At 38.1% G+C, this 27,335-nt stretch overlaps 1 protein-coding gene across 10 annotated transcripts in view; it reads right to left on the reverse strand.

The window, feature by feature from the left end:
- WWC3 (WWC family member 3) overlaps positions 1-27,335 on the reverse strand; it is a 105,410-nt gene that overhangs the window by 60,798 nt on the left and 17,277 nt on the right. For 7 of the 10 annotated variants that reach the window (XM_068920897.1, XM_068920889.1, XM_068920882.1 and 4 more), the window contains exons 1-3: positions 6,971-7,032; positions 5,396-5,505; positions 381-584 (exon numbers count right to left, since the gene is read on the reverse strand). In XM_068920897.1, coding sequence (XP_068776998.1) covers positions 381-584; positions 5,396-5,505; positions 6,971-7,017 — 361 coding nt within the window. In that variant the 5' untranslated portion in view covers positions 7,018-7,032. Of the gene's footprint in view, positions 1-380; positions 585-5,395; positions 5,506-6,970; positions 7,082-27,335 lie in introns of those variants that run through there. The other 3 variants (XM_068920836.1, XM_068920905.1, XM_068920861.1) reach the window with 2 other exon arrangements.

The raw sequence follows: 27,335 nt of genomic DNA on the forward strand, positions 1-27,335 counted from the left end.
TCTCCAGAAGGCTTCCCCTAAGCTGATGGTTCCCCCAGAGGCCAGGGTGGAATAATCTATAAATTTAGGAGTGCAAGTGGCTGGCTCAGTAATGCTCAGTCTTTGTCTTACCTTGCATGAACCATCACTACGGCCGGCTCCGATATAGCCAGAGACACTAGCTGGGATATATCCCTACTTAATTCTTAAAAGGCTTATTCTGCTAGTGATGACATGAAACAGGAGTCCCTCAATAGCAGAGGCAAAGGGTAGCACCTCACTTCTGGTTTCGGGGTCTTCAATCAGAGGAAAATGGTGACGAAAAACCACTTTGAACTCTTTCTTATAGCACATCCTGGGAGAGGTAGGTGGGACAGACAAGAAAACACTAGTAAACTTACAGCTGGCATAGGAACGGCTGTCATCCTCACACATTTTGTGTAATTGCTGGTATTCTTCTTGGGCTAGTTCAAACCGTTGCTGTTTTATTTGGTAAATCTCTTTCTTGGCATTGAGTGCCTCCTGGGCAACTATTAAATACTCCTTTAGCATGCGTTCCTGCTCTCTTCTCCATTGCTCCCTTGGGTCTTCGATTTGTGTTAGCTCTGACAAGAGAAGCATAAAAAATTCGTAAGACACCTTATCTCACAAATTAGACTATTTTCTTAAAGTCTGTTTTACAGGTCTACATCACTGCTCAATAAACGAACGACGTGCTCAAAAATTTAGATGTAACATCTCCAAACGACTCGTGTGCCTAACACGTCAGCACTCAATATCACTCCTAGACAAGCCTGGGCAAGGGTATGGAGGATGCAGAGTGGAAGAATAGGAAAAGGCCTTCTAAACGTAAAGGCATTTCTATTCTTTCTCACAAACTAGAGTAAACCGAAAGAAAGCAGTGTTTTGTCTCTATACTTCCCTAACAGCGAACCTAAACATTCAGAGGAACTACCTGAAAACCTTGAAGCATGAAGACGACCAAAAGGTACCTTACTGTTTAACCCACAACTCTACAGATGGCAGGAACAACTTAAAGATACTACATACAACTTCACAAGTATAACACTGTGAAAGGTTAAAGCTGCTATCTCTAGATCTGCTTAACCAAGAAGAATAAAGTTAGTCAACATAAAAGTCAGCACTTCACTCCCAAATTCAGAAAAGCACTTTTTTTTCCTCGCCTTAAAAAAATACTCTCTTGCTTTCCCTTTCAGTGCTTAGGACAGTTCGTATTCAAACACAAATCAAAAATAGACTTCCCGTACAAAATCCTTTCTGTATATACCGATTTACAAAGCTATTATTTTAAAGCAATCTCTCTGGAATTGCAAAGATATTGGAAGGAAACATGCATTAAAATCCTGAACAATTATTTTATTTGTTTTCTGCTCATGGTGATACTCAAGCTAGTAAATATGTTTTACACAAGGATGTTCGTGTAAAGTCTCACGTTTAAGAAAATGTTAATTCCTGATGGCTGTGGCTCTACTGGCAAGAAGTGACTGCAAATGCAATGTTACTGTTGAAAGCAGAGGCGGAACCCGCAGCACAGTCGGGAGGTAAACACCTAATCATTTTTTCCAACCTTGTTTCTCACAAGAGAGATGAAGCCAGTTACGTTTAATATTAATATCTTGCACTGCTAACTCAATACGCTCGTGTTTATGATGAAATAAGAAACTATAGAAGATTCAGCCCAAGAAGTTAAGAACTTTAATGGTGTCATGGTCATGTTAGCAGCTCTACCATTTGAGAGCTGTTCGAAAAGTACACAATAAACAGAAACATTAAGTTCATCTATGAACAGTGCTTCCAGCAGATTTGTATACTATTTTCCTAATAACCATTTCCCTCAACAGCTGTAACTGTTCCCTTCCCACAGCCCTTCAAATTGCAATATCCCGAAGATCTTGCATGGGATTCTGTGATTTCTTCAGAGTATTCCCTATGCCCTAGGGCCCTGGGTTCCCAGCAGCATCTTCGGTCTCCAAAATATCTCAGCTCAGTGCCCCTTGACTAGCTCTGCAGCTCAGGACAGGATGTGCTGTGGCTTGTTCCCATCTCCATAAATGCTTACAGGCCCAGTGTCTGCGTGCAGGCCAAGCAGAAGAACAAACAGCTGAGTTCATACTGCAGCCCCTCCTTTAGCGAGGGCATTATAATTTGCAACACACTGCTGCATCTGGCCATCAGTTTTCCTGAAATGTGTTCAAGTTTAATATTCCTGAAACTGCTATTCCCCTATAGAAACCAGGCAGAAATTAATAAATATTTATGAGACAGAAAAGCACATCACAGTAAGTGGCCCTTCACGGACAGAAAAATCAATAATTCTAATCTCAGTAATCAGTCAAGGCTAAATATTATGTCAGATCACACATTAAGCTTCTGAGGCGGCAAAGCACTACATCACTTATCAAATGATTCCCCAAGCCTTCTCAAAAGCTAGAAGCATTCTTCTGAGACGGAAAAGCTTCTTTAATATAACAGTGATGTTTTCTTCTGTTTTATGAGCACAGAGGCTTCACTTTGCCCTGGATTTCTACACAAGTTTGCCATGTAACAACTGAAACTAAAGCCAAATCGGATGATAATTTCCTTAGTTTCTTTATAATCAATCCAAAAAAATAGAAATCCTATAGTAATTCAAGAACAGCCTCAGACAAATGCAGAGAATATATTATTCCCCCACTGGGGAATGCCCAACTGGCTCAAGGAGACTTCAAAGGCTCTCAAGACTCTGAGGAGGAGGGAAAGGAATTCTGTGGCTGGCAGCCGCCAAAGGTTTTTAAGCAATGGCTGGACAGGAGCCAAGAGCAGCTTAGTAAGGGTGTCAACACAGTACAGCATTTACAGGACAAGATGGAGAGCAGGGGTAGAAGCACCATTGAGATTTACACAAGATTCTGTTCCTGGGGTGTTTCTGTATAAAGTTATTGGCCGGAAATCTTCTTATTACCTTCTGGATAAACAAACAAGGCAAGAGGTTTGGAAAAATTACATGCATTACTGCTTTATCTTAAAAGTTGCAAGGGCAGAAAGTGGAGAGGATGCACCAACCATGAGAAGCCCCTGATAAGCATAACTTCCAAAGGATCTCTTTGTATCATCTCTTGCATTTTCTAACAGTGTTTCTTGAAACCAAGGCATTTCTAACTGTTTTATCAATTAATACAGAGCTCCAACGCTGCATAAGGCATCTGAACTGGTCAGTAACGTACCATCTCTGCCACTTACCTGTCACCATTTCATGATACGTACGATTATCCACCCACTAGTACTCACTTTTATAAGAAGGTTAATGTAGTCTTTATTTGCATCTCGGACATCCGCAGTTTAAAAATGGACCAAGTATCCTAGTAATTGTTTGACTAATGATTATCCAGCTATAATATCAACTCCTTCTTCCCACTGAATACATGCTTGTATACGCAAGCACTGTATTAGCCTAAGGGTGACAAACTCATTTTGCTGTGATGGCTGAATTACCGTTTAGGATAATATCTGTGGGCTGCAAGTAATTAGTTATCAAGAAAGAGATAAATTTTGCAACCTTGTTAAGGGCAGAATGATCCCATTCACTCAGTTCAGCATTGCCCCTACAAAGCTTCCACCTCTTATTCATATATTACCTCCGCTTTATTTCTAATACAATTATCTTTACTATCCCAGACCTATTTCTATGAATCTTCTTCTACCCATTCCCATTCAGCATTTGGGAATTTCACTGCTTTCTACAAGGACCCTCTTCAACAGTTTTGCTCTCAATCGCACACAAAAAACGTAAGCCAGATCTGACATGCCTACAATGATTAATATCCTTAAATTAAGTTTGAACTTGATGTCTGTGGTAAAACAGCTAAAAACAAAGTTTGAAAAGTAAAATGAAGAGATTTCTTTCGCATGTAATGGTGATTGTTATTTCCATCACAGGAAGGCTACTGAAAGGATGCTTTATTAACCCTTGTAGTCAGAACATTGCAAAGTGAGTTCATGTTCTGTCCATTACCTATAGGGATGCCTAAAGCCTTTTTCAAAGTTAAAAAAATTTAAAAAAAAAATTTTAAAAAAATTTAAAAAAATTAAAAAATAAAAAAATAAAAAAGACCACAGAAGTTGCCAATGTCCTAATTTTTTTTTTTTTATCAGTGCATTCATGCACACGTGGATATGTTTGTGTGTATGTATGACATTACTGTACTCTGACACAAAACTTATATTTTTTTTTACTAAACCAGCATTAACTATAGAGTTCCTGCCAGTTTAAATGACAGTCTTTAAATGACCATTTTTAAACAGAAGTACTGCAGGTATTATCTAACAATCTGTATTGATTGCCTTTCTACTGTCTGGCTAACTTGCAATCAGTGTATTAACAGCTCTTTAACAAAGATCACTAATTAAATAATAAACCTTAATTTCAAAACAAAAGGCATCTCTGTGGGTAAAACAATATTATGGGAATGTTTGTTATTCTTTTTTTTTTAAATAAGTAATTGTGAAACCATAATACATAAGTAATTCCAATGATGGCAGGAAGCCCAAACTATTTCTACACTTTCATTTTTAAATTGACTAGATTTCAAGTAGATAGTATTGAAGTCGTTTTTGCAGATTATACTATTAACCACTGCTGTGATAGCTCATATAACTACTTTCCTCTTTTCTCCCTCCCCTTTCAGCTAACTGCCAATTCCTACAATACTGAAAACATTCACTTGTTAGTGATAAGAAGCCTAATGATGGCAACACAGCAGTAACAGCAACAGTAGTACAAAGCTGTAAAGATAAGACATACTACTTTAAAAGCAGAACTGACAAATGTGCCAGACAGTGGAGATACCAAGCTCAGCAAGGTCCAAAAGGGAAAATAAGGGAAATCTTTCTTCTTAATTTCCAAAAGGGTCATCTGTTGGTCTTTTTACTTTACTTTGTATTATATTAAAGCACAAAGCCTGTAATGCTTCAGAGACACTATTGCATTTTTTATTTAATTTATAGCGCTTTTAATTAAAAATCAGCATTTTTCTCTCAGAGTATATTTTGTTTTTCAAGACATGAGAGTAAACTACAGATCATTAGAAAGGCAGGAAATAGACAAGTATAGTAAAAAAAATCTTATCACTTGATGCATGACAAAGAGCAACACAAAATTACTGCTGTTCCATAGCACGGCTTAACAAAATAATGACGACTTTATAGACTGTATCTCGTAGACTTTACAAATTCTTTACAAAGAGAGGAAGGGTACTGTCCTCATTTGAAAGATAAGGAAACAGATACTGGAAGAAATGACTGGCAAGCATAATCTCACTGTAATATGAAGCTCATAAATGTTATCAGAAACAAAGTTAGTGCCATCAGTTAACAACAGCTTGCTAGTAGTCCTAAAAATAGTCATACATCTACTCACGATTTATGTGGTCCATGTAATAAACTCCAATCTGTTGATCGTAAACAGTTTCCCATCCTAAAGGAAGCTCATCACCAACACAGTCAGCAAATGTCAATGGCTTCGTAATCCTGTAAAAATAGAAATAATGAAAATAAATACAAAAGGTGCACAGTTTACAGAGCAATAAATGTTCTAATATGTTTTGAAGGTACCTTCATGATTTGATCCTAAAATAGTTATGCTGCTTAGGAACGTGCTAATAATTACAAACCTACAGTTTCAAAATAGAATTTCATTTATGCTGACAGATACTCCCCAAACAAGTAAGACAAGCTTCTTCCTTCAAGTTTCTATGTTTAACAATTTAATTATGATGGCATGCAGTCCTGCCAGTTTTTCCCCCATATTGCAAAGAACACAAAAGTGAAGCTGGAGTTCAGCACAGCTCATGCCTAGTAGACGCTTTATAGGTTTTAACTTCTTTAAGCTGTCACAGATTTATAGTCGTTTCTCCCCACAAACACAAACATAAAAATAGTACTGTATAATAGATTTCTCTTCTTTTCAACTACACATTTCCAACTCTTAATACTATGCTATCAATTCAGACCCATCCAAACTGCTTCCTCTCCTCCAAAAAAGAAGGAAGACGACCAAAGGTCTCTACAGCATTCTGAACTCCATCAGAGCACAAACAGTAACTAGCAACTAACAACATTATTAATTGGAAGCTCAAAATATCACACCCCCTGCTGAGCAAATTCTTGATAGACCAATGGTAACAGGAATCCACAACAGCAATGTTAACATTTAGAGGAATATTGGAAATACTGGGTTATAAATTCTACAGACAGACTCTACGCTGAAACCGTTCTGGAACATGAAGATATATTAAAAAAACTAGGAAGACTATGTTATTTAAATAAAAATCCTTAGCATTTCAGTTGAAGTCTGTCTATCTTCCAAAGCATCATTTCATTTGTCATTTAATCTCTAAAACAACGTATTCCTCTAAAAGTAACCACAGAATTCCTTTTCAGAAAAGCTCTTAATATAATCATTTCAATTATAAATGGGATATGGATTCAACACTTTTAGCATTTATTTGTTACCTAGAATGATTATAGCTTCTCAAAGATTAAATACGTACATTAATTTAGAGACTGACTTTAATTCAGCATAGTCTGAATAGCACGTAACAGTATTGGCATAAAATGGAAGTTCTGGTCAAACACTGTAATACTCAGTTAAGGTTTCCTACAGCCAGGATATGGATTATTCTCATAAATACATTTGTGAATATAGAGACCATTAGGATTGGTATTTGCATTGTGTCTGACTACATTCTAGCTATTCCGAGAGTCCAGTAAGTATTCAAAACATGTATCATTATCTGTTTACCTTAAGGTTTTACAGCTCTAATCACTGAATCTTTTAAACACCTTCAACTACATTTAAAAGCCCTGATCTGTCAGATGTGTTTTTGGATAAAACTACTCAGCCACCATCTATCATGTTTATAAAGAACTGCTAAACTGCTCATTGGCTAAAATACTCTCTGTATCTCAAACTGTCCTCCTGAATCTTACTTGCCTTTCCAAACTTTTCAGCAGATTTTGCTGTGCTTCAGGTTCATTCATTGAAGAGAAGGCAGAAAAATGCGGCCCATGAAGTTATGCACAGGTTTATAAGGTTCTTTTTCATAGTATCTGGAATATGTACACATAAAAACAAACAACTGCACTCATGCACTGTTCCATCAGCGGCGCAGAAGCAAGACCACTCTGGTAGCAGGAAATACTGTGGACATGCCAGGAAGAAAACGTACCCCGTCTAAATGAGCACTTCCATGACTAGCAAAAAGTATAAAATTTCAAACACAGGAAACAAAAAACTGAATTTACCTGCCTTCTCGAACTAATTTCGTATTCTTCAAATCAGAGTGCTCACTAAAGCTAATTTTAGTAGAATAAATAATTTGTCTTCACTATCCTATATTTTAAAAATAGCCAAGTGGGGTACAACGAGAACAACTGTTTCCTTTTACTGTTAATAAAGTATAAAAACAAGTTTCAACTTCTTGAAAGCAAATGTGTATTTATGAACATGCTGGAGCTATAATCCAGATGTATCCCTACTTAAAATTATGGCAACACTGCATTCAGTTAAAGGTGACTATCTTCCTTATATCAGAGGGGAAAGATGGTAAGAAGCTTTATGAATTTCAGGATCTATAAAGGAAAGGTTATTTAGATGAAAAAATAAAGAGCTTAATTATACTATGCTACAGATTCTTCAATGCTCATAAACAGTTTACTAAAATGAAGATGTACACGAATCTGTGCAACATTATTTAAAGTAAAATTTTCCATTACTGACAAATATGTATTTTATTTCATGCAGAACTAGCCACGTAAACCAAAAGCTGCTGTATTCAGGAAAGAAACTGTTACTATGGATTGACATATGCATTCTTTCAGGAATTCATCTAGTAGTCTAGGGGACTAAATATTGCCAAAATAGCTCTGATCTCCCTGGAATTCAGTCAAAATATCAAAATATTAAAATATTAAAAATACAACACACAGCAGGTTTTTTTTTTTTGTTAACTCAGATGGTTTTGTTCCGAAGATATCATGTTTGCAATTTCTCAAAGTAGTCTAGACATTGGTTCCTAAATTACCACACTATAGACAAGATTTTCTTTGGAATGAGTTATGAGACATGCTTGCCTCTTATACAAACACACCCGCACCCTCTATTCGCAAATAAAACCTACACGCGATGCTCTAACCTTTCTCGCTACAAGAACCTTAATTCAACATTCTCTGTGATCCCACCGCTGCTCAGACTTCCAGGGGAAGTCAATGCTCATTTTCTAGAAAATGGAGATTTAAGAAAGTCAATGCACCTTGTGTAACAGGTTTTCATTCTGTTATAAAGCATATGTGAACAGTATAATTAATGAAATAATAATACATAATAACGTCAAGAAAACCTTGACAGAAAAAGAACATACAAAAGGCTTTCTTTCAGACACTCAGACTACTTGATGCCACTCATTATATTCAAAGTTGCTCCAATTTGGATTTCCTTCAGACAGAGCATAAGGTTGCACTGACTCTCCATTTAGTCATATTTGCGTCTACGTAGCTTGACGGTTCTTCGTTCAACTGAGCTAAGTCAAAATAAGCACACCTTAAAATCAGAATTAAAAGTTTCTCCTTGTGTTTTGCATTGATTTAACTAAGACAAGTGAAAAATCAAATTTCTTGTTTAACTGTCACATCTCTGAACACAGTGGTTTTTTGTCCAGCTAGGGAAACAAGAGGTTTCCCGAATAGTAAAGAAAAAGTTATAACAGAGAGAGATATTGGAGGTCAGCCACAAACTACAGCACTAGACTACTGAAATTAAGTATCTCCTGCAAACAGCACTTTCCCCTTCTATTTTTTTTAATTAGCTTAAACTCTCTAAAACAGGACAGCTCTTCTTCTCTGCTTCTATATAAGGAATTGCAAAAGGTACAAGTACATCTGTGAAAACATTTCAAAGCATTAAAATAAAGACAGGCAACACAGAATCAAAATACTGCCTTCTTTTATTATATAAAAAGCTAATCAAGGCTGCCCTGAACTTTTCTCCCATCTATTCACAGTAGTAAAGAAATAAAAAAGGCATTTTATCTGTCACCAGGGATCTTCTCCTGTTCCCCACATGATGTTAGACATTCATAAGAGGATTCTGCACGTCTCAACACAGAACTCCTGTGGGATCAATTTTTAACACTAACTGGTTGTGGCCACTGGACCTACAGCTCATGTGCAAGTGACAGTTGTCCAAGTTGGCCATTTTCGCACATCTTTCCAAGTCCCTACCAAAACCTGAGATTAACTGGTTAGCTGATTCTCATTACCTTTTAACAATTATCCTCTCCAAAAATAACAATGTTCTCCATTCATTAGACACCCATTCTCTTGTGACTTTGAAAACCTTCAAAAACAAATACCAAAATATACATAAAACTTCTATAACCAAAATCCTGTAAACTAAAGTGGGAAAACATCTTTAAGCACTGCATGCTCTTTGGATCTGTTACCTCTAGCTCTATCCAAATTAAATTTTTTCATTAAAAAGAAGTAGAAGTCTGGCATTTGTATGCAGTACAACAGGATACACTTCTGAAAAAACTAGCTCTACTAATATTTTCTGTATCGATTATCAAACTACAAAATAAAAAATGTAACAATTTGACTGAATAAGAGATGATTTTTCTCCTCCTGCCTCTTTACTTATTTCACACCTTTAATTCATTCCAAATACCCAGGAGGCTTTCCTTCAGATAACAGGTGCTTCCCAAACACACTACTAGACCTTTCTGAATATAAAACAGTTACAGAAATTTCTTGAAGGCATCAGTTCACAGTGGGAAAGGGGAGAAGAAGGCAAAAGGAGATTACTACATGCCATTTTAGATAAATTATCACAAAACTGTTCTCAGCCTCAACATCCTTTGTTAACAGAATCTAATTTTAACTCCAAAAACATAGAGAAGCTCAACCTTTAAATGATAAGAAAATACCTCTGAATTCAGAAAGAGACACGCTTCAGCTCTCCAACTCTCCAAAATGCAGTCTGGCTGCTAGTGTGGGGCAGCAATTTCGTTATCATTTATTTTCAAAAACTGAACTAGATTGCTAAGAATGCAAGGCATCAAACAATATTAAATAAGATCTTCCTTCCTCCCTTGCCCCTACTGCCACATCAAAGGGCCCTGGGTGCTTGAAATCTGGGTGCTTGAAATCTCTAGGGCTAACTGAGCAAAAATTCCCACAGGAGAAACTAAATTAAGACAAACAGAGGCTGTTTTTGCAAAGATCTTTGATCAAAAAAAAAGATCTTTTGATCAAACAAATCAAAAAGGTGTTTCCAAAGCAGAAACTCTGCAGAAATTAGCTGTCATACCTTAGACAACATCTAGATGACTACACCACATCCAGTGTCAAACCTTATCTTCTGAAGCAAAGTATTAACCACAAGGGCTGCAATTTACTTACAGACCATTAAAACGAGCCAGCAAGTTCTGAAGAAGAACAGTAATTCATATGGGAGATAGAGGGAAAGATGGAAGAACAGGAACTGTCAACAGTGCTTTTAGTTTCGTTCCTAATTTTGGATGGGAACAACAGCAAAGCTGGAACATATCTAATAAAAGACGCTTTTCAACAAACAACCAGAAGAATTCCCTTAGTGTGATCTCAGTTTGACGAGCAGTCTAGTGGGCTTAGATGTTTTTGCTTGACAAACGTGAATTATAGGCTAGGAAACTGTATGAATCCATGCTGCACATCTGAAGTAGACCATGCAATTTAAAAACAAATACCAGTAAAACTAGTAAGTAACTATACTTTCTGATACATCTAGCAATAGTCTATTCAAAGTAAAGTACAATACTGAGCATATTGCCGAAGAGACATGAGACAGGAAAAAGAAGGCAAAATAAGAAATCATGCACAAATTTAAAGGCTTTTTTACAAGTCATTTTTTTTCTTACCTCTTTTTGAACATGCACTTAAACTACAGCCATTGTCATAAATTTTAACTTACCCTCTTGTTTAGCATTTTACTTCTCAATCCCATCCCTCCCCACAACAAATAAAAAACTCTGAAAAGGAATGGAAGACCATTTATTTTGTTGTTTCGCAAGGGGCATTCACAAGAAAAGCTGTTTACAGCTGGGGATGCGGTGTTGGCTTTTTAGGGGTATGATTTTTTGTTGCCATTGTTTTGTTTTGTATTTAAAAGCTGCCTTGCACTCTTGAAGGCACCTCACTGACTTCCTTCAGCTTTGCAGCTCCAGCACCTTAGCAATACACTCCTGGGCCTGCAAGAACTTCTTTGGAGACAGAAAGCCTGTGGCCACTCAGCCATTCAGCTGCATCCTTCCTGCGGCCCAAACCCCTCCAGATCCTCCCAACACGCTTGTCCGAAGGGAGCAAAGAAGTCCCTGCCTCCTAGCAGATGGGTAACAAACCAGGTACACACTCCACAGGTCTTGAAGCAAGATGCTTTCTTAGTAGTTCCAAAAAATAGTCATTTACCAAGCTATATTAGCACAATGTTAGAATGGGGTAGCACTTACCAGCCCAGGTATATACTATCTGTAACAAATGCCACAATAAATTTGGTACGCCGTATTACGGCACTCTGGAACATACTAGTTTTTTCTCATTGCCCATTCTGTCTAATGGCCTTCACTCTTCAAAAATATTTTAGATCAAGTAACACATTCAAAACATAAACTGGATTTCAAAAAACAGTTCTGCAAATTACACACTGACTGCTTAGTCAAAAATACAATCAAGCTTACAAAAAATATATATATTTTCAAGATAAAAAACCCTTATAACTTCTTTTCCAAATTCAAATGATACAACCTCATATTCCATATAATTTGGCCTCTAGTGCTGAAGAGAATACCTTAGTGAGCATCTGCATAATCCTTCACTAAAATAAATCCACAACACAGACAGCCATGTGAGAACTTCCACAAATGAGATTTCATGCTTAAGACAAAGGCCAGAAGAGGGTAACTTATATTCAAAGTCATCACTGGGATACATTTCCCTTAGAAATGCAATATTACCTTACAGTGAAGAAACAACAGTACCAATTCTTCTAAAGGTCAGTCTTTCTGAGACCACAATGTATTTTGCAGTAATGGATATTGTTTCAAAAACAGTAGCAAACAAGCACGTGAAATAGAGTGCAACAGCGTCACATCAGAATATTCAATTCAATCATTTTACAGTAACATAAGCCAATACAGAATACATCAATGTGCAGAACAAAAGGCACAGAAAAGCGCTAGTCAACTACAGTAATGAATCAACATATCTATGCATGGAGAAAATTGTGCTTTTATTGACTATTACACATCCCTTTTTATGGAAACAAGCGTTAACTGCCTTTAATGCACTGTATTACAAACTTGGACAACCTAGGCTGAGACAGCTGACACTCCACAGATATTAAAGTTTCTGTTGTCAGTCGGCTCCTGAGCTTCCAGCACCGCTTACAGCGTGGCAAACAAACCAGTGGCGGTTTCTCTTACCACCCCGCTCCATAAGTTACGGTGCTTCAGGAGCTGGTTCAAGAGGAGATCTAACATCTCTGCAACAGGGCAAATGCTAACTTCATTAGTCATCCTGCCCCTCAGTCTGAATCCCATAAATGGCCTCGTTTTTACGACCATCCACATCTATGTGGAACAACGCTGCAGAATCAAGAAGTCACACACACACACGCATCACCTCTCAAATGCAACCCGCAGGAAAAGGCTCTTATTTTCATTCATTAGATCTATGGCAGTAAGTACAAAACAAGCAGTTTAACTGCAAAGATCAGATTTCAGGATCAGGGCCTCACACTGTTATCGTCATTGGTTTATTTCATATAGCAAAAGTAGAGGAAAAAATATAAATTGTATCAGATATCTACCTCCTTTTTGATCTTGTGCTGAAGAATAACATTCAGAAAAAAAAAAATGGAAGTAATGTTACAAAAGCTCAGGGCACTGAATAGAGTGCCTCTGAACACTTTACTGTGACATCTGAAAACTGAATGGAATGATTTTGTTTCCTTAAGCATTTCAGATCCTGTCCCAGGTTATGTGCTACTTTGAATTAAGTCACTTGTCATGAAAACAGAGACACTTCACTTCCTCATGCTAGACAATCCCTTTCCATTTTTTTTATTTCACCAACACTCTTTTTGGATGAGCAGGGTATTAATATATTAGGTGATATGTGTTCGTCATACTTACTGTATTCTCTGCTATCTTATTTAATGGTAAATAGGATTGGTGGCCATGAAAATCATGAACTCTTAAGATTCTGCAATGCAGCAGTAGTTACCTATATGAACAGTAGGAAACCTATATACTTTTTAGCTTAGAAGAAGTAACAGAATTTCATACTTCCTATTTCAAACATCTAAATGATGCTATTCTTGAATTATAAGGGATGTATCTGAGGACTCCCTCTAATCTACTTTCTGTTCCCTATCAGAGAAAAAATAAACATTTAATAACAAGTAACAATAGAGAAATAACACACTTTTGTTATTATCCATATCTCCAAAAAACAAAGACGCTAAGAAATACTGCTTTAGAATGCTGAACCATTAAAAAAAAAAAAAAAACAGTGCTTTCCAGCTGTAGCTCTCTTGCCTAACATGTCTAGCTGGACAGGAACCCCATGAAATTTTCCAAGCAGGTATCCATTTCTTAAGAGCAGCTACAATCCATATGCAAATTCAGGACACACATATGAGAAATTCTTGTTGAAAAAAGATATATCACCATTTCATGAATATGGCTGAAATCCTCCCTCCAAAAATCATAGCCAGATTAAAGGTCAGTGCTGTTAAGGAAAAATGCTTTCATTTCTACTATTTGTTATTTTTATACAGCATAAATACTCCTCTTCTCCACTCCCATTTTCATTAAGTAAGGCTGTCCATGAGCACTTTAACTCATGTTATGTTTGTGCATGCACAGAGACAGCCTGAAGTGACAGACAACTGCCCAAAGCAGCCAGCCAGCATCTAAGATTAGCAGCAGGGCAAGGGCAGTAGCCGGAGGGGTTGGCTGAAGACAGGCAGGCAAGGCATCTCGGACAAAAAAAACAAAAAGACGAAAATTACACATGCTTACTGGCAATATGCCATAAGGAGGAGGGGAGTGGACAACACGCTGCAGATAAAATGGCAACGTGGGGGGAGTTAGGAGACCACGTTTCTACTGACTGATGTCAAATTGAAACTTTTTATGGAATGCTTTTTTAGTTAAAAGCAACTACATATAAGAGATTTGCAACCTTTCTTTTGCCAATCCTAACAAATCTGTCCGTTACTCACAATCTCCGAATATTTATGAGACATCTCAAGGATCCGCGTACTGGGAGAAACCTCTGAGCACGTGGCTCCCAGCATATGCAATCAAATACTTATTATCATCAAACTGACAGATGGGTCACTTATGCATTCTTAGCTATAAGTGCATTTCTGACAAATTAAATCAGAGATTCAACAATCGCTCTTTGGACAAATGCTAAATATTACTTATAATTCAAATAATTAAAAAAATAAATCTAAATCTAAAGATAAGTCTAAATCAAAACCTTCGATTTCTAGCTTATTAACATATCCTGCTCATCTCTAAGGTAATACAGAGTCAAAAGGGAAAAGTCTTCAAAACTGCCTCCCAATCTACTGCACACTCTCACCAAGCTCACCTGCTCTTCATCCGAAGCGATTATGGCCGTGTTTGCTCACTAGTCATTTACCGTTAAATCTGGCCTTAAGAGACTAAACTTCTCTTCAAAATTTTGAAGTGTGTGTGACTCCCACAAGCAATACAGCAGTGATTTTTCCAAATTGTTCTACATGCCCCTCACAGTTGAAGCTTTCGCACGCTTGCCACGGTTTGTTCTGCACTGCAGAAAGCAGCGCAGTTCCTTCCCCTTCGAAGTTCATCATTCTTCTTTACCAGTCCGCCAGCTCAGAAAAAATATGCTTTGCTTATTTGTCCACATACCACTAAAGTGGTGAAGAACAGAGATAGGGCTTACAACATTCTTCAATACATAAAGCACTGTAAAAGACTTTTGTGAGCAGATGATAGCCTAAAATCACTTTAGACAAACCTCAGTCAGCAAAACTGAGCATCTTAGGTTAACTAGGTATCTCTGGGCTGAGTAAAATGTGAGTAGTCGAAGACGCACAGAGCTCTACACTAAAATCCTGAGTTACATACACAAATACATCCTGATGTGGTTTACCGCTGGCTGCTAACTGAAGAAAGTCCTTTTTGCACACTGCGAAAGCCCCTCATGCTAGAAAATACAACTAAGATGATGCTAAGGGCATCTCATACTTCTGCAGTCTAGGACAAGAAAAAATTAAGAATATGTTACAGTCAGACTATAGTTAATTCTTAAGAGTTCCCCCAGAGGTAAATATAAGCTTAATAAGATCAGAAACAGACACTTACCATGTCTATGTGCACAAGCAAGCTCAGCACTATTATGAATGAAAATTTAAGTAATCTGATGTTTTAAAAATATTTTTAAGCCCTAACCCTGCAAGAACTTATTCCAGAGTATATTCAATTAGTTAAACCTTACATAAATTAGTTTCATTAAAATATTCCCACCAATAACTATTACTCACAATGGCATTTATAAAAGAGAAGACACAATTTAAAAGTTGCCAGAAACAATTTCTAGAGAAGCAAAGCAAAAGGTGGCTAACAATGGGAGGAAAAAGTACATGCAACTGGACTGAGTATAAAACAATGGATGGAAAAATATATATTCAAGAAACTATTCTTTTCAAGTTCCAGAACAAAGTGATGTGTAGATAAGTGCCAAAAGAATATGCATACCATGACTTCACATACATCCTACTAAAAACAAATTGTTAGGTAAAACAGTAAACAAATGTCTCACACCCAGAAGATTCTACAGATCCAAGCAACATTTGAATTCCAGCTCAAAGTTTCTCATTTAAGCTTTGAGATGAGAGCTTGCTTCCTCGTCCTCCAACCTGCTGGAAAAGGATGTGATACTATGTTTACTTACACCACCATGTATGGCATTGCTCAAACACCGTCAACTATCAAATTCCTGTAAGTTTTATGGACTCCTATGTGACTACCGTGTAACACCCTCGAAATGCTACTGCACGGTCACGCACCAGCCCTGTCTGTGCAGCAGAGAGGTCGTGCCTGATGAAAGGCCACAGCCGTGGAGAGAGTCCTTGGAGAGAGTCCAGCAGAGGACTACAAAGATGATTAGAGGGCTGGAGCACCTCTCCTACGAAGAAAGACTGCAAGAGCTGGGCCTGTTCAGCCTGGAGAAGAGAAGATTGAGAGGCGATCTCATCAACGTGTACAAGTATCTGAAGGGGGAGTGTCAAGAGGATGAGGCCAATCTCTTCTCCGTGGTGCCCAGCAACAGGACAAGAGGCAATGGGCAGAAACTACAACACAGGAAATTCCACCTAAACCTGGGAAAAAACTTCTTCACTGTGAGGGTGACAGAGCATTGGAACAGGTTGCCCAGAGAGGTAGTGGAGTCTCTTTCGCTGGAGATATTCAAAACCCGTCTGGATGTGATCCTGGGCAACGTGCTCTAGAGGACCCTGCTTGAGCAGGGGGGTTGGACTAGATGATCTCCAGAGGTCCCTGCCAACCTAAACGATTCTGTGTGGCCGATTCGAGGGCTTGGTTTCAGTAACTTGCCTGAAGAGCTCCTAAGCTCAACGTAGCTCAAAGCAACTGAAGTGGAAATCTCTTGACAGGATCTTTGATGCTTTTGGTTTCAGACTCCATTTCTTGTGAGCATTGATCTATGGCAGTCACCTCATTACTGAAGGCTTTTCCAATCTTCCAGGAGTCAGAGATGGCTGGTAAAGTAGATACTTTAGGCCCAAGTTTCAACCGCCTACAAGTGGCGATTGACAAGCCATTACTGAATAGTCTATACATTAATATACATATACAGACATCCTCAGTTTTCTCTGCTTACTTATTTAAAAATTCCAGTAAATCACATTTTAATAGTTTTTGCAGAAATTGTTAATGTTTATCTTAAAAATACTAAAAATATACCTATTAAGGGAAATTCTGCTCAAATGTGTTGTTTGTTTTTTCAAAAATACCAGATCTAATAAAAGAAACTGCATCTCCTTAAAATCTTTGCTTCTTTTATACCACTGGAACAAACCCCTCACTAAGCAAAATTATTCACTGTTTTAAAGCCCAGTAACTATCTAATTATTTATCTAAGGGGAAAAAGTAATGTTTTTGCAATGATTTGCAGCCTTGATACATTTTCTTCCTCACAGCTGCTCTTTGCTTTACTCTAAAATTACATATATAACTGCCCAATTATTTACACTTTATGACATTTTAGTTTATACAATTTCTAAACTTTTTTATTCTCAGCAATCTCAACCTACAGCCACGAATACAAATAAAAGCAAGCTACAAATATATAATGTTAATACAAGCTGGGGGAGGGGTTGGAATTTTGTAAAATATGCACTTAAAATCTTAACACTTTAAGACCTGTTTACAACTGCTTCTCAACTCCAGGTCAGTCAGCATTTTTCCAGCATTTAGGAAAACTTAATCCTTGTTTTCCCAATATTTAATTATGCCAGTATTATTACCATTCCCCACATAAGCATCCCTCAAAATTTCCTACAGCCCTCTTTAATGCTGACCTTGCAAACTAATGTGCTGTATTCCCCAGTCAATGTGTCTTTAGGATATATTACTTAGAAAAGACAGTCTTACAGTTCTACGTTCATCTGAAGTTTTTCAAGAGCTAGAAGTAATAGCTTCAAACTTTACAACCTCAACTGTTGCCAGTAGTTATGCAATATGTTATAGTTAAGTTCCAAGCTAAACCAGTACAGTACTTTCAAGTAAGTGATATAAGGAATTACTCATAACTTCACTGTCACTCTTCTGCTAAATACGGGAATAAAAAAAATACTTGGTGAAAAATTCAGAGAATTACAGGCAAATAATGTACTCTTAATGAACAAAAACAGGGAAATGGGAACCTACTGAAGGTTTGAAAAAAATCTTAAGACAGTTCAAATTAAATATGATGAAGTTTCACCTGTTAGGGGGGAAAAAAAAAACCATTTTCAGTGTAATAAATTAAATCAAAGTAAGTAAAACAGCATTAAGTCATGTAATTTTTTTAGAGCATAAAATTTCAGATCAACTGAAAGGAGAAAAGAAAAAAAATCAGCCAACAAGAGACAAAGCTGACACAGCACATGTCATCAAAACTACACTGATCTTCAGTTGTACGTAGCTAAATATCTACAAGTAACAAGTATGTCTTCACTAGACAGTAGTGGAAATTACAGACTAAATGTACATAGTAACATATAAATTGAGGCTTCAACAGTAGGTGGCCCCGTCTTCTTCCTCCCCATCTCCCATGACTGAGAAAGCTAAAAATAGAGGCTTCCGTTTCCTTAGATTATTTCGCTTTAAACTTCTCTTGAGCACTGAAATTAGCTACTTTGCCAACTTCCTACATTTGTGTTAGAAAAGAGGGAGTGTTAAAAACATGCTTCCATTTACAACAACTCAGGAAACTGACTTCTATGGTCAGTATCATAATTATCTGTAAATGACAATTACCTCTAGCGGTTGTAGGTGTCTCAAAGTTTCTCTCTGGATATTGCTCTGCCAAAGCCCCTTGCACTACAGATTAACATATTTTGGGGGTAATCTTCTGTACTTGCTTATTTTTGTATATTTAAGCATTCCTTTGCAGTTAGTAAAAGCAGATATTTGCAGTGCACAGCATTCAATTCATCATCCAAGAGCAGGATTATGAAGGAGAGAGTAAGAGCTGCAGAAAACCAGTTTCAGCTCCTTCCTTCACAGCCCTGAGCCTTCGAGGAAGTCAGAAGCCACAGGAAGCCTCTAACTTCCACCATAGCAGCACAAAAGCGGCCTCAACTGACCAGGTCCATATTTTAAGGTCAGAAGGAACCACTGTCATCATCTCATTGACCTCCTGCATAATACAGGCCACAAAACTTTCATTGGTAATTTTTGCATCTAGCCCAACATCTTGTGGTTGACCTAGTGCATATTTTCCACATTGGTAAGAGTAGTGTTTGTTTATATTGAAAAAGATGTACATTGCAGAATAAGTATTTGAAGTGTTTATCTCAAAGTAATGCATATCAACAAATAAAAAATAGCAGGAATCCATATACTAGTATAAAGTAGTATCATCTACACATTATAACAACACAGCGCCGCCCATTCATTAGGAAGCCTGGTATGCTTCATTAGGCATTGCCTCATTAGGCAATTTTTCAATTGCTTCTAATTTTGCTGAACTGAAATTGCTCTGGCTGAAGTTCTCTCTCCAGAGGGTGTGCCTCATTCTAATCTTTTGTCAGAAGTCTCAGTTAAAACAGCTCAGCCATTTAAAAGAATAAAATAAAGGAAAAAAATATTTTTCCTCTCATGTTAGAATTCTTACAGAAGTTGCACAGGTAGCCCCTCCATTTCTAATACCGGGACCTGTTTTAGGTCTTGTACTATCCTCACGGAAATATATTCAATAATATATACAGGTCAAGCTGTAGGCAAGTAGAAGAGGAGAATATTTTTGCACACACTCAACATAACTTTGTGAAGAGCTCAGAAGCCCCATTTTTTGCAGCCGTAATCTCTGCTGAACAGGCACTGGCTCCTCCGAACCTCTCCCAGGTGCAAAGCCACCCACACCAGTGTGCCAGTATGTCACTGAGCTCACCCTAGCTACACGGAGCAGCTTTAGAACAACTTTTTGGCCACCCCTGCTTCCCCATCATCGCCCAGGACTACTATATTGCTGGAGTTGAGACTAGGAAGCCAGTCTCTTTCTCTGTTCCCAATTGCAATCCCTGTTAGGATCTGAATACTGTGGAGGAAAAGAAGGAAGGAGGCACACTGTGATACTAAGGATGATAACATGGGAACCAAGTGCGGGAAACAGAGGAGGAGGCAAACAGAAAGCAAGAAGTGGTGCAGGGAGGGATGGACAGAGCAAGAGGACAACCACGAGGAAAAGGACTAACAGCAGAGCTGGAGCAGCAGAAGGGAATGGCTGGGAGCAAAATGGAAAAGCCCACAGCCTAACCAATGGGACAGGAAAAAAAAAAAAAAAAGGATTAGCCAATATATTGGATGCTGCCCTCTATGTCCCTCTGCTCTGAGTGCACAGCTCTGAAAACCCAAGTGAGAACACAGTTCAATTTTTCTGATCCCTCCACTCAGTGTCATCACCCACACCTCTAATTACACCATACACTGCAGCTGCACCTTGAAGTTTCACACCAAAGCTCAGTTAACAGCTTGCCCCCATGAAACTAGAGAGGTCCCTGCCATCTTCAAATACCTCCCTCTTCTGCTCTACATTGCACACTTCCACCAATTAATGGCACTACTAGTTCTGATACTCATCTGACTATAAAGGAAACTCATTCAACTCACTGAAACTGCAAAGAAGCAAGGGAGAAAGGGGAAAGGAGTAATTTGGGTTTTTTTCAGTGTTAGTGAATGGAACCAGTTTACCTTGTTAGCAGATGAGCATAAAAGTCAGTGTAGATGAGGAGGGAGGAGAGAGATGAGCAAGACCTCTCACTGTTAGTAACAAGTTGTTAATTCAGCTTGTACTGTAAAACCTCCAATTACAGAGGACTACACTGTATTAAGGTAAGGCTCCTAAGGGAAAAAAAAAAAATCAGAATGCAATCACGTAAATAAAAGCTGTTTCACAATGATAACAAAGACAAACCTTAATTCGGGCATTTCAAAACATGCCTGTATTTGGCTATGCCAACTATGAAAAGAAAAAGAAACATGAAAAACCCTACAGACACATAACTCTTCCTCATTGAGATACTTCAAGGTTAAGGTAGCCATCAGCATCCTTCTAAAGGTTAGGGGGAAAGGTAGGAGCCTCTTGAATAAGTTTTGTCCTTTCCTGAGAAGGTACCTAGCAAATGCATAGCAAAATGTTTGCTACACAGCACACGAAAAGCCAAAACCTCGAAAGCATCTTTGACTATCCACTGTCAGATAACGGCACTGTTCCTCCCAGTAACAGTAATCCCCAGTATCAGCACTTCCTTCGTTGTTCATAAAAGGTTTAGCTATTTCAGCATAGGAACTTAACAAGGACAACATGTTTGGAAAACATCAAATTAAACCATTTATCTGTTAAGACTGGTAAAACAAAACATTGGGAGCTACTAAGGAAATGATTAGATATTCACGAAGGAAATGAACTATTAAAATATGCCTATCATTGAGGGACCAAACAACCTATAAAATAAAAGGTGCAAAGAGAGACAGCTACTGTGTTTTGAGACAAACACTCAACAGTATAGTTTAAAAACTATTTTTTCATAGTAACTGCACTTAACATCTCTGCCTAGCTTCCTTACCTTTTCTCAAACAAAACCAAGTCTAACTTTAACACACAGAATGCACATATGCAAACAAAACAGAAAAGCCACAATGTTATGAGACTTTCGACTGGGATTTGCTAGCTTTCTTACACATTCAAGGAAGTCATACATGAAAAATACTAGGTTCACTAGCACACACTTAATGCAGACCACATGAACTGCAGGAAGAGAAGTGGAGGAAGAGGAAGGAGAGAAACGTTTCCATTTCCAAGAAGCCTAGGTGTTACAGAGTACCGAGCAGGTTAGATGCCTTCTGAAGAGAAGTGGGGGATTAGGTCCGTCATATTAGAAATCTAAACTCTATTCCCAGGCCTAGCAGAAGTAATATTATGCTTCCTTTGCTTTAAAATATAAAAGATTACCTGCCTCACAGAAGTGATACAAGGCCTTCTTAGAGTAACCGTTCTCTGCATTCACAACTTTTTGTAGCTACTAGCAGAGGAAACAGCTGAACTTTCACTTTCTTAAAATCTAATCCACCTACTTCCTTTAAGGTTATTTGTGGGACTGGTCTACCCATCAATGAGATTATCAGTCTTTGAAGCGCGAATGGTAGACAGAACTTTCTCCTAAATTTAGGAGTTGAGCAGCAGAACTTCAGACAGGCAACAAACTTTTCCCAGCAACTCTGGCTATTTCCAGATCTATTGATTTAATCTCCAAGTAGTTTGAAAGAGAAACTCAAAGGATTCCAGAAGTGTTGTAAGCCTGCTTGCTTAGCTGGGTTGATGAGCAACGCTGCAGGAGATCCAGTAAAAGCAGGAACCATTGAACCGTGAGTACTACTCCAGACAGCAGATGCCTAATATGTGTTGAAAACCTTGTGACTAAAGTCCATTTCAGAGATCAGGCCTTTAAAAATTTACCACCAGCTACTCAAAGGCTATTAGGAAACATGAGTGAACTGAAAGGGAAACGATGAAGAACAAGGAAGGCAGCGCAGTGTACCAGTACGACAGGAAATTCCAGGGAAAATGTGGTAATGACTCGAAGGTATTTACTCTGCTCCACACATTGTAGAGTGCTGTATCATTTTCTAAAGTCTTTTACTATTACAAATTAAGCAAGAATACAGACTCTTACAGCAGACAGCTGAGAGAAAAGAAACAGGAGCAATCCCTCTTCCCCTCCCCACTTATTCCACAGCCTTACAACTAATTTGAAGATTCCCTCATTGTTTCCTTGTCCACTGCTGCTGCCAGGAAAGTCCATCTTCTCCACTGCGACCTTCATCTAGCTTCCTTTTCGGAGTCTTACTTCCCCATAAACAAACTCAGATGTTTACATTCACTGCCACTCACAGCTCTTCCTAGAGTTAAATCCACATGAATCTCATTCGCAGGATTTAGCGCTCACTCTCCAATTTCATACTGCCACAGCAGAAAGAGGAATTACTGAATAGGGAAATTGTATCGGAAGACTAAAGAAACAAAAAGATGTATCCATTCCCTACTCCTTATGATACTTGAAAGCCTGAAAGTCCTATACTTTTAATATCCTTAAGAAGTTAACATCCTTGAGAATTTTGCCCTCAAATTCCAAGCAGAGTATAACCACGATACCACTGATTAAACAAACTATTAACATATGGTGTTAAGGCTAATTTTTTCCCCTCTTTCCCTAAAGAAATTATCACTACTTCCATTGTTTCATCTAAGGTTTTTTTCTCCATAACCATTACTAAAAGGGCAAAAAATTGTAAAACTAGCAAGGTATTTTTAATCATCGCTTAGCAGCACTGCTTCTCACCCTACCTTCTTCCGTATCATCTTAAAAAAAATTTCTGAGGCAAGGAGCCTGACTGCGCATCCAGTCAAATACTGTTGCTGTGCTACACTCTAATGGAAGTTTAAGGTTGACAGACAGGACTGGCCTAGCCTCACTTCCTCCCTCTGACCATATATTAAGCAATGCCCCTTCTTCACAGTGAGCTCATACTTCTAATTCCTGAAAAAGTTAAGTTTTATGGAAACTATTAATTTTCCCTAGCCCCTGTCAACAAAGAAACAGTAATAAATACACTAAGACATCAAGTCAAGACTCAGGCAAAATGCTGATCTACATCATATTTGAGGAAAAAAATAAAAACAAAACTCCCCGAATGGACTAATGAAAAAATTATCCTACACAGAACAGCATACAGGGAAGTGTTATCTTCATCCAAGACATCTGCAAAGCAAGCCACTTTCTGAGGTGGCACCACAGTGATGCTAAGCAGTGCTGAAGGGCAGAGATCCATGGACACAAGCACATTTTTCCTGACTGCATGACCTTGTACATCACAAAACTCCAGCAAACACATAAAAGAAGCACTATTCAATATTTATCTCTTCCGAGAAAATGAATGCTGACAGAAGCAAAGGATGATATGGCATTTTTGTTGCCATAAAATAAATTCAGAATTCTTGAAAGGGTAAGACACAACTTGTTGACAATTGTGCCAATATTATTTCACAATGTAACATTTTATGCAATCCAAGAACAGTATAAAAGTAAACAAAATATTTAAAGAGCTCCTCTATATAGACTCATATTACTTTTAAAAGGAAAGCAAATTACACAAACACCATTTTCAATAGCAGCTTGTCCAAGGAGTGATTTAATTTAGCAGGTACTAAGATATTATGACAGTAAGCATGAACAAATTCTTCTGGCACCATTCAACATCCATCAGTACTTTACTGTGGAAAAAAAAAAAAAAAACCACATTCTCTTCAGAACTGCAGCGTTAGTTTTATTTTCCTTCCTTGCCTCCTTCAAAAGTAGCCATGAAAATTAATTCACTTTGTCCTCAGTAAACCATTCGTCCTCTTCTGTTTTGTACCACAAAGCTCAGCACATTCTTCCATTGTTTTGAACGTGCACTGTTTTGATCTCCAGTTTCCAAAGCAAGAGAGAAAAACATTCTCAAGCACACCTTCCAGATCACACTTGCTTTTTTCTCCCCCCCCTATTAATGGTAAAAATGATCGTGTTCCTTTTACACTGACCTTTCATGTGGTTTTGTAAGTGCAACTTTTGACTGTATAAAATACACAGCTATCCAAATAACAAAAACACTTCTTCACTAGCCCAATCTCCCTTTTTCTTCTTTGAAACCACAAAAAGGGGTTCTTGCAGGCCTAAGAAATACTCCAGCCTCCCAAAGTGGTAGAAGCTGATTACTGCTCAAGCCCGTTCCAGTAACTGGGCTTGCGAGCAGCACGCCAAGTGCCACAGCGCTGCCTCATGGCACACATTCCTCCAGCTTGCGCCAGTGCTCAGAAACCAGACAGAGCTCCCTTTGGAGGAGCTGGCAAAGCAACACTACATTCTCGCCATGCCTTCATATGGAGCATCTTAAGAGGAGAATTCGTAAGAGTACTTAATAATCATTTATAAACACATTTTTTCTACTGCATGTGGTCCATAATCACAAAGTTATCTGATCTCCAAAGTTATCTGATGCCCTTATGACTATTATTTATCCCAAACAAAATCACTACAGGCTAAGCTGCTGAACACCCAATCATTATGCACCGTGGATGAACACCTACTACTCCCCACGACGAACCTAATAGAAAGAAAATTTTAACACTAGCTACCCAGCTAAAGACACAGCTCATGCATGAGATATAGCAGATTTCCAGAAAATGCAAAACATCTACATGTATCATTTTATTCTTGGCAAGCACAATCATACATTGCATAAGATCAATAAATCCTAACTTTTTAAATGTTCCTTAAAAAAATTAAGCCTATTACTTTCCAAACAAGGTAGGAATAAATAAATAACACACAATTCTATCCTCAATTTAAGCTTGACCATCGCTAACTTGCTTCCTGGCATAGGCAGCAAAGCTTTACTTCAAATCTCTAGACAAAAAAACACAAGATACAGAGGACCAAGGTCTTCTGTCTTTGGAAGCCACTGAAAGTGTCTGAGTACCACTGTTTTTAGGAAGCTCTTTACTATGGGAGAGCATAAACAATTGCAATCAAAACCAAAAAGAAGAGATGAATCTTTACATTATTATTACTTTATTTGTGTTCACACAACCCCACCATTCATTTATAATCAGAATACCATTGTGAGGTTAACAAGAATCATAAATAGTATCCATGCTGAATACCAGCCACAAGGAACTTAGAAGTAACATTACATAAACAGCCTGTGACAGCGCAGAGAATTGTACCTCAATCTCCCAAATCCCAAACCTGTGCCACTGGACCACGCCTCTACAGCATGAAAGGGAGGATGATTAAAATAGGCAAACAAAATTTTAGCACTGGTATTTCACAACAGCTACAACAGGAGGTCAGAAAAAGCACTGCAGAAATGGAGCTGGCAGATAGGACAGTGAGTCTAAAGCAGGATTTTGGAAGACTGGGAAAAGAAACTTAAAGGCACTTTTAAAATACTTGATAAAACATAAAACAAAGTAATTTTAATCAAGATTTGACTTATCTTTTCAAGCGGCCATTGTGATTGGATTGTCAGTATTAGAAACCTTCTTTAAGTCACACTTTTATTTCAGAGACCTTTGCTTAATACCAGTTTACTAGATACAGAAAGCTGTAATACCACAAACCAACAGTTAAGACCAGTTAACTAACTTTTGTGATATACACTATGACAACAGACATTGTATGCATATTTCATAAACAAAGCCCTACAGGAAGCAACCCGCACCTCTAACTTGCGCAAAAGAAAGTTCAGCTAACACTGATCTAAGTCGTACTTCAGTAAAGGTACTATAAATTCACATAGTGAATTAATTACTCCACACTGTGCTATACATAAACACTTCCACAGTTTGTCTTCACAGGATTTTTCAGGCAGATCCAAACCAGCTCTGCCACAGCTCCAGTGTGCAGAGCTCCCAGCAGCTGTGATGAGGCACCATGCTGGATCTAATATAGCCTTCCCTAAGCAGGGCTTGTTAGCTCAGGTTCAGCGATGAATTAACTGCAGTCACCTGGCTCCCAACCAGCTCCAAGCACGAGCCGGATTTGCAACACGGCATTTAGACACAACGGAGAACGTCTCATAATGAAATTGCTTACTCACCTTATTCACCTCACTTACATTATCTAGTGGAATAAACTAATCACCCATATTGCTACACGAAGCGCGTTCACATGAATATCTAGGGCGCTGCTTATTCACACCCAAGTTCATTGAACTCCAGCTTTTCCACGCAGAAAAATCTTTGTTCAGGGAAGGATGAAAACAAAGTGAGCAACCTTTGCTGACAGTAAAGCAAAGGGCACTTTCTGAACCTACTACGCTCGACAGTATTCCAGACAACCTCTGATCCTTACAGACCAGAACTGACTGCTTGTAACTCCAGAAGATTCATTAACAGCAGGTATCTTACTGATAAATCTTCTACAGGACTCTAATCCAGACTGTACTGTCTGTCCAACTTAAAATCAAGGTAGCATGCTAGAGGTAACGCAGCCTAACAGTTATACCAAAACCTTAAATTTGTATAATGTTTTACTTCATTTTTTGATGATAATGCATCCATATGCACACACATCCCACAGAACGTTTATAATCAGAGTCTGTATGATAAAATCTGACATATTATAATCTCAAAATGCACCTTTAATACTTGTGAGTGCTTTTTTAACAAGCAAATGGTAAAAAACACCCCTTGGTTTTAGGGATTAGCTTCTCTTACAGTGAAGCAGCTACTAAAAGCTAGCAAATGACAGAGGCATTGGGGAAAAAAAAAAAAAAAAACCTAAGGCCTTGTACTCCAGTCTCCTATAAAAATAAGACTATGTCATTACCACTCTATTCAGTTCTTATTCTATCGATCAGTTTCAAACTTTACAGAGCCCCCCCCCCCCCCGGATACTTCAAATTCCTATGAAGTTTCATGAAAACAGGAGGCCTACCAGA

The sequence above is a fragment of the Struthio camelus genome, chromosome 1 (assembly GCF_040807025.1).
Source record: "Struthio camelus isolate bStrCam1 chromosome 1, bStrCam1.hap1, whole genome shotgun sequence".
Lineage (NCBI taxonomy): Eukaryota > Metazoa > Chordata > Aves > Struthioniformes > Struthionidae > Struthio > Struthio camelus.